At 45.9% G+C, this 10,853-nt stretch overlaps 1 protein-coding gene across 1 annotated transcript in view; it reads left to right on the top strand.

Moving 5' to 3' along the window:
- The first annotated feature begins 9,756 nt into the window (after nucleotides 1-9,756).
- PDZD2 (PDZ domain containing 2) overlaps nucleotides 9,757-10,853 on the top strand; it is a 137,432-nt gene continuing 136,335 nt past the window's right edge. The window contains exon 1 of the mRNA XM_068423482.1: nucleotides 9,757-10,235. Within this exon, the coding sequence (XP_068279583.1) occupies nucleotides 9,757-10,235 (479 nt within the window). The remainder of the gene's footprint in view (nucleotides 10,236-10,853) is intronic.

The following is a 10,853-nucleotide window of genomic DNA, read 5'->3' as shown; positions in this document are numbered from 1 at the left end:
CGTGATCGCCTCACCATCCCAAAACACATCGCACTTGCTGTCCCCAGAGGACACCAGCCACTTGAACACAGGCACGACAGCAGCGATGTGCACTGAGGGAAGGGCTCGTGCTGCCTGACCTTGGCGTGGTAGCTGGAGCCTTTGGTCAACACCACGCTTCTAAGTTTCACTGTTGCCTGCTGACATACAGCAAATGTTTTTTAAGCATCCACCTATTCATAGTATTTTAGTAATACCAGTAAAATCCCATCATGTTCCTGGTGCAGTGGAGCTACTTTCCAGGATATCATGAACCCTGAATTCTGGTATAATATCACACAATACGCTTTGGAAATGCATCTCTGTGTATGAGCTCGCTTATGTTGTATGGATATAAAAATAAAGTCGAGGGAGGCAGTGGGTGGCTTCAGGGCTCTAGGAACAACAAGCAGCTCCTCCCAAGGGGCAATGGTTGGTTTTGTGAGAACTGAGGCAACTTCTCCTGAGTGATGCTGCTGAAGAGGACATACCGGATGGCCTTTGACGTCATACTGGTGGTGAAAGCCTCTGTAGACTTTACAGTGGTGTTAAACCAACTGTTCCTGGACTGAGAGTAATCAGGTGTTGCAGTGCTGTCACCTTGTGCTCAGATGATCTGGGGTGAGGGTGGAAAGAATTAGGGAGCCTCGCTCCCTTCCCACCACCCGAGGGAGGATGGCCTCACCCTGCCTACCCTGCGCACAGCAGGGCAGCACAGGCAGTGGGTAGGATGGGTGGTGAAAGAGAAGGAGGGCTGCTCATCCTCCTGCAGTGGGTCTTTTGCCAGTATTGGTGCTTAGCATGAGGACGTGGTGCCCCACATCGTGCCTGGCAGGGGCACGTATGGTACCTACAAAATTTTCCAGTGGTATTGTGGCTACAGGAAGACTTCAGATGAGGCTGTATGTGATGCATACCTTTTTGTAGCTCTATTCCCTCTTTATGAAAATGAGGACAATCTCATTTCCTTAACTAAAGATTTTCCTAACTGCCAGCAGTTCGGATACTATGAGAGCATCTGGTAAATAAATACCTTCCGTAGAGAGCCATTTGTGTGCATTATCATACTGATGGTGAGGTTTTCAAAGCAAATCCAAGTATATGGCTAGGTTTTTACCTAACTGTTCTGCCCCTTTTATTGTGTAACATTTCCTGCACAAATTTTGCATTTCTACGCTTGGCTATTTCAGTGTCCTTTTGGTGAACTGTTCTTTGTTCTCAGGGCTTGCTTGGGCTGATACTATAAACATCCTGGTAATTACTAGGTTTGATTTAGGAAGTCTAGATGTTTGCACAAGTCTTTTGGTTTTTGATGTAGTTAACATTAGTACTTGAAAATCAAAGCAGTTAAGAAAGCATTGCAGGGAACCTTTCTGCAAGACTTTAATAGAGTGTTTGCCACTGCCTTTATTTAGCTATGCTTTATTAGATTCTTTTTTCTGTCCCCAATTTGTCTGGTTAACTGCTTGTTTTAGAGTAGGTTCCATCTGATCATATTTAGATATCTCTATTTTACTTAGCCACACATTTTGCGGGCAATGGAGCAGAAAGTGCACTTGAACGATGTCATGCATCTAGTTCAAAAATAAAGAAAGATCTACAACAAGTCAGATAACCATTTCCTAGGAGTGCCTGTTCCTCTCCTTTGGCCAGAACGGGAGCCCATGGTGACAAGCTCAGATGAGGATTCAGCTGATGTTAAGGACCAGAAATGCCAATTTTCATGTCCCTATATTCCTGTTGATTACTTGTGTTGAGGTCAAACCTGAGGCTGTGGTTTGACTGTGCAGTAAATCCAGCTTTAGGGCTCCTACAGCTGGATTAAAAGCATTGAGGCCATGAGATATAAAATGCTGACTGCTATAAAACTCACTGTCAGTTCAGATTTGTTCAAAATCTCTCAAAGCCTGCCAGCGTAAGATTTAAATTTTTATTGCCAGGTCAAATATCAGTAGTATTCCTATGGCTGGCATAAAGCTGACCTGTAAATGTGCACTCTGGCTAATTCAGCAGAAACATAACCGTGTGCCCGGACCTGATTTATACCCCTGGGTAATCCAGAATAAAACAGATTCACTACTGTCCTGAAGGATTTCAGACCTTGGACTGTTACAGCAAAACTGTCTTTCAGCAAGAGCGTGTCTTTTAGTGAAAAACATTGTTCAGTTCCTAGGTGTTTTTTTTTCCCATTGTTACTTTTTTTGCTATTAGTTGCTAACTAAAAAGTAGAAGAAATAAAAGCTACACTTGAATAGAAATTAGTAAATGAATGTCTTTTGCTGGTAGTGGATTTATTTCTCTAGTGCTGAAATGCCCAGATGACTTTAGAAAAACAAGTATGATGCCTTCATCTATAAAAGATTAACAGTATCTGTCAAACATAACCTCTAAAGCAATTATAAAGTGATCTCACCCAGAGGATGAAAGGAATTTTTGTAATAACTGTATGTATGTTTTTCTGGAGGTTTAGAGTAGGCTGTAAATGCCAAAGGGGTTATCCTGGAGGATTGCGTGTTGGCCACTTGCACAAATCACCCTTTAAAAATCCATAATGGGACATTTTAATGACCCTCTGTATTTCCTTTTCCCCCTATGAGAAAGTGATTATTGGAGCTTTTTACATCACTCCTTTGAGGATGATGTAGGAAGAAAAAGCTCAGCTTATCAGAAAAAAAAAAGTTGTGTTTATGCCCTGAATATCCATATATGCTTTTTGACAGTTCCAGCCTCGACTCATTTAAAGAAAATACTCTTATTCTTCCATAAGCAATCATTTAAGATGCTCTTCCTTAAGAAAGCCTAAAAGAAGCAACCTCTCTTCACCTACATTACCTATGTTTAACTTGGTATTTTGAACTAAAAGGCTGGAGAGGAAGAAAAAAGTGTGTTACTTACCTGAGCCATAACTAAGAACTTCCACTGGGGAAGGGAGAAGAAGATACCCAGTTCATTTATGCGGGTGGTATTTCAGCCTTTGAGAGCACATCTTATGTGAGAGTGCTGAGTGGAAGAAGGGCAGGTAAAGGCTAAGGAAGGTGAGAAGAGCTGATAAACACCAAGAAGAGCAAGGAGCTGTAGAAGCTACATGTTTGTGGATATAAACTGATGATGAATACATTTAAGCTGGAATACACGCAATCTCTAACTATGCAGTGTGGCGGGACAGCTGTCCAGCAAAATAAGAGAGATGTAAATCCTCTTTACTTCAAGTTAAAATTTTATGAGTTTTATTGAGTAGAGGGTGAAAGAGTTGCTGTGATAGCTGGGGACAGGATTTGATGATGCCCAGCAGGATCCTTGTGGCTGGTGACTGGTCGGGGATGGACCAGGCTGCTCCGCTCGCTGGTGGCACGTCTTTGGGAAGAGGCACGTACGCGGGCTGGGCAGGCTGCAGCCACGCAAAGTGACTGGTTGTTTCTGTGGTTGGACAGTTGGGCTGTTGACATTGCTGGGTGAGAAGGAAACATGTTTTTCAAGGCGTTTGCTTCAACATCTTTTGGATCTTCTGAGAGCATCTGACCCAAAAGCTTCATCTTCCTTCAAAGGAGGATGCCTGTCCTATGCTGTGAGTTGGCTGTGGGTGCAGCCTGTGGGCTCCTGTGGCAGAGAAGGGTAAATCTGAGCCCTAAACCAAATACTCAGCATGGTGAGGGTCTTTCTAAACTGAGAGCCCACGAAGGAGCAATCCCCTTTGAGGGTCCTTCTCAAACTGAGTGGTCATGCTGTCTCTGCGCCATCATGACCCTGCTATTTGAACAGGAATAAAATTGTTTCCCTATTGCACCCAGTAAATTAAGTAGGATTTCCCACCCCAGTATCTTTCCAGTTGAGATGTTCTGAGCCTGCAAACATCCTATCTGGAAAATCTTAGTCCACTTCCTTTATCCTTTACACTGCAAACAAAAAAAACCTCAACAGATCACTTACTGAGACCCATCTAGGCTGCAAGATTAATTCACTGGCCAGAGAGTGGGAATCAGTAGACCCAGAGGGATTCAGAGCAACGAGGACAAGTTGTCCCCAGGAACAAGGACTTCTGTCCCCAGGGCAGGTGACTTGTGTCCCCACAGGGCTGCCCGTTCCCAGTGCTGGCCTGATTTACTCCAGGCAAGTGTCAATGCCAGGGTGGGCATAAAATCAGAGTCTTTTGTACATAAGACTTGTACTCCATGAGAGGCAGTGGGATGGTTTGGCAGCTCTGTGACCTACAGAAAGTAAGCAAGGTGGTGGCAACTCCTTCACCAAACTCATGGTGAATTTTCTCATGTGGTTCTTGAGTCTATTTCAGTGGAAGTCAAGAGCAAAAATCAATTTCATCTTAGTGTTGAGCTTGCCATTTTTATCAGGCAGATCTATTTTTTCCCTTGATGAACAATTTGCCACCTTTCTATTTTTTGCTCCCATTGGCATCAGACAGCCTGAGCTGCTCTTCTCACCAGCACAGAGGTGTTCAGCTCAGTGCTGCGCCGCCTGTTTCATCTGGAAGGAGTATTTCCTATTTATGCTTGTCAAGAGTCTTTTTTCCAAAGCCAGAAGGTTTTGTTTGAGAAAATGAAATCCCTTGAAAGTACTGTATAATTACCTACATGATTATCTTAAGTGTCTGCCATGACTCTGCAGTGAGCTCAGGGGCATAGACAGGCAACCTGCAGTGTATCGACGCCTGCAGTTTTTCCTGCAGCGAGGAGGAATGGGGTTTTGAAGGCTGCCTGCCTCTGGCGAGGTGGAGCAGGCTGTCATCCTCTGTCTCTGGAGGGACATGTGTGCATGGAGGAGGAGAGCCCTCCAGCAACATTGCTAAATGAATGATGGATGAGTTTTGCGTGGGATGCATGTGCCTCTGAATGCCCTATCCTGCCCAGCTAACTGCAGGGTTGAAGCTGAAGTCAACATCAAGTTGTGACCTTGGCCAACGCAGAGGACATTTGGGGACTCTGGAGCTGTGAGCTGCTTTCAAGGAGCCCCAAGTTCTCCAGGCTGGAGACTGAAGCAGTGCGTTTGCTTTGGGTGTAGTTTGCAAAGGGCAGCCCGTAACATGTCCACTCAATGTCAAAATTAACCAGTTAAGAGCAAAACTCCTTAAATAATTAGGCCAAAAAGGGCCTCAAAGGGTGATCTGGTCTGATCATCTCTAGAGCTTGAATGGTTTTGAGCCTTGTGTGGTTACTGTGAGCCGTACTGATGTTTGCTGCTGAAGCAATGATAAGGGTGTCTTTGTCATGACTCACTGGATGTTAGCCATTATATGACCTCTCACTGCACTCTCACTAAGACAGAAAACAATGCTAAAGGGAAAAAAGCAAGACAGATTAAAATGGAAAGATCTACTCTCCCACACAGCCCAAGAGAGATTGGCTCTAATCATTGGTCCTGGCAGGTATTCGTCTAACCCACTGCAGAGACCATGAGAGATGGAGACTCCAGTCACCTGAGATAATGTCCTCCAGTGCTTTGGTATTCTTTATTCTTGTTACTATTACCTAACTGCTGACTTAAACCTAACCTGATGTGATTCACATCCATTACTCCACCGTGGGCAAGGGGAATAGACTGCTCTTTTCCTCCTGGTAACTGTGGGGCATTTTTAAGTACGTGAAGACCTTTAGCTTGTGTTCTCACACCCCACCTGCAATGCTTTCTCCTCTTTAGACTAGCAGGCCCTAATTTCTTGAGTATTTCCTAAAAACTCACGTTTTCTAGACTGGTAGTCATGTCAGACTGCTCCAACTGGGCAGTTTTGCTGCTGAGACCTTCCCAGCCCTGCGTGAGGCTACAGAGATGCTTCATACACCTGCTAGGCTTTGTCCCTCTTGACACATCCTGGGACAATGACCCTTTTTTCCCGCCTAACAGCCAGACTTCATTGACAGGAATGATTCACTACAAACCCTGCATCTCTTCCCGAAGATTTGCCACCTATCAACCCTATCTACGTGTGATTTTCCTTTTGTAGTACTCTGCGCTTGTCCTTGCTGAACTTTATCATAATTTTCAGACAATTTTTTTAATTTTTTGCCAAGATGATTTTAGATGCTGATCCTGTTCTCCAGTGTGTCTGCAGTCACTCCCAGCTTCATGTAATCTGCAGATTTAATAACTGTGCTCTTTCATCGTCCGGGTCACTAATGAATGTGCTGAGCAGAACTAGACTATACAGCTCCAGCAGAGCTCCGCTCACAGTGTCCTCCTGTTTTCACAGAATATCATTAATAACTACTCCCTGGGTATGGCTTTATAGTAGTCTCATTTAATCATGTTTCCCTAGTTTATTTATGAGAAAGTTGCTTGAGACGGTGTCAAAAGCTGTAATAAAGCCCAGATAAATGACATCTAACAACTTCTCCATTATGAAAAGCAATTAGATTTGATAAGATTTTTTTCTTGTCTCTTGTGTATCTGCTGCTGCTTATATTTTTATCTTCCACATACATGCAAACTGTTTCTTTGTTTTAGAGTTTTTCAGCGGATTGAAGCTAGACTGACTGATGTACCATGCTTTTGCTGCTTCTCTTTCTACCCTTGAAGACAGGCACTGAACTTGCCTTTGTCCTGACTTCTGGCACTTTACATGTCTGAGCTCTCACAGGTGACCAGGAGGGAGGTATCTGAGATGGCTTCAGCTGGTTTTATAGGGAATTTAAAAGGTGGTTTGTCCCACGCTGCAGGTCTGGAAATACCTGAATTGGGCAGAGGGCTGATCTCACCCTGGAACAGGCAGAGGAGAGGATAGTATATCTTTGTAGTGATAATGTGAAGTAGTATTAACTGTACTAATCCCCTGTGCATAGTAGGCAATTTTTTAACAAGGACTAAAGCAAAAATCAAACCAGTGTTGCCTCTTTCAGTGTCATTTTTCAATACTTTTCTCTCTATTTGAGCAACACTCTTCCAGCCTGTCTTCACGGTATTAATATACATATAAAGGGTATATTTTTTTTAATCTTCTGCAAGTTTCATTTAATTTTTATGCCCTGATGTTTCTAATATTTCTGCCTGTGTGTTCACACGATTTTTTTAACTCTTGCTTAGTAACCTTTTAGTGTTCTTTCTTCTTGTCTTTGAAGTAAATGAAAAGCTCATGATGTTGCCAAGTCTTCTGATCCTTCTTCTGTATTGAGATGTTATTGTGCCTGTGCCTTTTAAGCACAAAATACTGTGTCTTCGAGAAACTACAGGTCACCTTGATTTCTTTTTCCTTTAAACTGTTCTCCATGAATTCTTGCCTAGGGGTTTTTTATACTGCGCTGAAGCCAGGCATTTCTGTTTAGCTGTCCCCAATCCCTTGCATATGGCAGATTTCATCATTTCACAGGAACTCTTACACGAGTTTCCTTCCATCTTCTTACCCCCAACACATCCCTCTATGGAGGCACTTCCCTACTCATTACTTGACCTATCAGCTATGTGAGAATATTGCTCCAAAGGCACCGGGACTCTCTGTCTCCTGCTGCTTTCCTTTCCTAGCAGGTATCTCATGCTTGTACTTGCCCATTGTCATTGAGTCAGTTGCTACCAGGTAGCCTGATCCATTTAATCGTCTTGGTTTGGGGTTTGTTGTTCCTTCTTCCATGTTTTCTTTTTCCTTTTATTATTGACCAGAGAATTAAGCAGTTCTTCCTCCCTCTGTGTTCTGAACCTCAGAGCAAGTATATGCATCATCCTTGGTATACCAAGAGATGCCGCCTCTACTTTTTCTCTGCTGGTCCATATATAAGCTATGCATCTTTATATTAGTATTCCAGATCTATGTCTTACTGCAACAAGTTCCAGTTATGTGAGTTAAATCATCCCTTTTGTCTTAAATTAAATCTGAGATCTTAAATAAGACGTAAGTTCTGTGTTAATATTAATATATTCACCAATGTTACATTAGATATCTAAGATATTCAGAGGATTTAACCCTATTTGCTGGTCAATCTGTGACTGTATTATCACCCCTTCTTTTTAGACCTGTGCCCAGGCTGCTTCAGTGTTTATTCTTTTCTCTGGTTTTGTCCCCTATGTCTCCTTGAGCCTAACTCAGAAGTCCCTCTCACTAAGCAATGGGCCAGTTCTTCCTTTCCTGAGATGATGTCCATCCCTGTTCAGCCATTGGTGTAACATCACCCTGTTGGTGAAGATGCTGGGGTCCTCCTAAGAGCATCACATGTGGACCTCATGTGTTGTCCCTGTCCCTGTCTGAGCTTCCTTGGAGTCACTCCTGTCCATCTAGGTAGTGCCACACAGCCAGGAGGTGGGCAAACCTTGGCAGAACACTTTGGATCCGGCTTCTTGGCAGCAGCATTTTGCAAGAGTCTCCTGTTATACTCATGCTCTTTGGGTCGCAGGCTCATGCTACAGGCTCTTCTGCCTGGCCTAAGCCCTGCGTCCACCTCCCAGGGCAGCAGCAGTCATGCAGACTGCAAGCGTGAAGCTGTTGCCTTCTTCTGCCTTCTCAGGGCAGTGGCAGTCATGCAGACTGCAAGCGTGAAGCTGTTGCCTTCTTCTGCCTTCTCAGGGCAGCAGCAGTCATGCAGACTGCAAGCGTGAAGCTGTTGCCTTCTTCTGCCTTCCCAGTGCACAGCTCACTGAGCAGCATCTGCTGCTAGAAAATAACTCCTGAAAAGAAATTGGTCGACCAGACTTGACTCATGTCAGGGTTTTCCCTTGTCTCATAGATCCTAATGATCCTAGAAAAAAAACCCCTTTCTCACCCTCTTGTTTGCGAACCCCCATCTCTCGCTGCCTCCTGGGTGCCTGTGTCCTCCCTCTCTGAATTGCAGGAAACTGGGGAATTCACCTGCACAGCTCTTGCCCTGGGGAACAGGGTAGCGATATCCCTTAGATGCTTTACCTGCAGGGTAGGTTTAGTCCGCTGTAAGCCACCGCTGCCAGTAAGAGGAGGGACCCCATTGTCTGTCCTCACCCTTCGTGTTTGCTGCTGCCCATCCCTCGTGCAGCTTGGTGGGGAGCTGAGTCAGACAAGTGACCAGATTAAGCCTATCCCAGCCCAAAAACACGGGCATGGAGGAGGGCAGAGCTGCCTTCAGCAGCGGCATCAACCAGCTTCAGTCGCTGGTGAGACCAGTGTGGCGCCGTGCCCCTTCGGTGGTTCTTGGAGTGGATTTGGTTGGAGAGTCTCCGGGAGCTGTGGCAGGGGCATCCCCACGGCTCATCAGTTCCCTGCTTTGCCGGGGAGGTCAGGAGCTAACCGTGACCTTCTATTCCCTTGCTGAGCAGAGCAGCTGGTGCCCTCAAGTGGTAAATCGCAGAAGGAGAGCTGCTCCGGCCGTGCGAGTCCGGCTTTGGGCTCCTGCCCCGGGCGGGATGCTGGGCTGGCGCTGCTGGGCGCCTGCAGTGTTTTTGGCACTTCTAACCATGCTGTTTCCCCCTTGCAGGGCAAGAAGGTGTGGTGACTGTGGCGGGAAGGAGACATCGTTCCCCGCGGAGTGAGGACCCTGACGGCAGGCGTATCCGGACCCAGACAGCCACAGACACTCCCCACTGCTTCATGCACCAACCTTTCTGTGGGGCCGGCTGCGGCGTGTTCACACCAAACATTCTGCCTTGACTGTGCTTTTGGTTTTCTGGACCCCAAAAAACATCCCAGTGAGATTAGATGGGGCTTGCTTTGGATCTGCAGTCCCACTCCAGCATGGCCCCAGGGGCTTCAGGGGGCCATGGCTGGCGGCAGAGCCAAGGTCTGTGGAGCCTATTGGGGACAGGGCTGCTGCCGTGAGGGGATGCACGGGGACAGCGATGCCCATCACGCAGGACAACGCAGGGGTCTTCCTCCCCCTCCTGTGCCAGTGGCTGCAGAACAGTCGTCGGGAGGGGGCCGAGGGCACCGAGCAGCAGCTCTGCCGCTCGGCTGTCCAGAAGCTGAGCGAGTACATCCAGCTCAACTTCTCTGTGGATGAGAGCAATCTGCAGCCAGGGAGCTGCGGGACTTCAGATACAGAGATCTGCACCATGTACCTGGCCCAGGAGATGCGAAAAAACGAGGTTCTCGGGTTGAGCTTTGGGAACATCCCTGCTCTGGGGGACTACGGGGAGAAGCGTCGGGGAGGGAAGAAGAGGAAGGGGCATAAGGGGCCGGTGCTCGACGTTGGGTGCATCTGGGTGACAGACTTGAAGAAGAACAGCCCAGCCGGCAAGTGCGGGAGAGTGCGCCTGAAAGACGAGATCCTTTCTCTCAACGGCCAGTTGATGGTTGGCGTGGACGTCACCGGTGCGAGGTAAGGGTGGAAGAGCAGCCACCAGCGGTCGCCTCTCGCAGCATGTGGTGCAGGTTGCAGTCGGTACTGATTTATGTCCAAGAGCAGAGGTTTCGACCTCTGCTATGCAGCCCTGGGGAGAGGTCTGGGTTCCTTCTTAAGGTCTCTAGAAAATAAGTAACAAAAGCAAATCGATAATTAGCCCACATTTGCTACTCGCACATCCAATGGAAAATTTTGTAGGGTCATTGTGTCAAAAAATAGTACATTGTAAGCATTGGAGGGTCTCCACTAAAACAGTCTTCCTGCGTTTGGATGAAACTGTTTTCTTAAGTAAAAATAAACACAGACTCAGCAGCACTGGAAGATTTCTTTTTACAGGTGCATCTTATTTTTGTTGAATCATTGGAGATGGGGGAAGCTCTTTTGACAGCTAAATGTTGTCTGAGACTTTTTCACAAGACATTTTCGTGTTTTCCAGATTGGAACAATTGCATTTTAATACATGCTCTTTGATTTTATTGCATTTGCTCTCTTTTGCTGTCTCCTGTCCCAGAAATCTTGAAACCTTTAAGAGTTCAAATCAGAAATGAAGGTTCTTGCAATGATATAGATTATTCTTGCTTTTTTGTTTCAGCT

The sequence above is a fragment of the Nyctibius grandis genome, chromosome Z (genome assembly GCF_013368605.1).
Source record: "Nyctibius grandis isolate bNycGra1 chromosome Z, bNycGra1.pri, whole genome shotgun sequence".
Classification (NCBI taxonomy): domain Eukaryota; kingdom Metazoa; phylum Chordata; class Aves; order Nyctibiiformes; family Nyctibiidae; genus Nyctibius; species Nyctibius grandis.
This window is presented reverse-complemented; position numbering and strand designations above follow the sequence as displayed.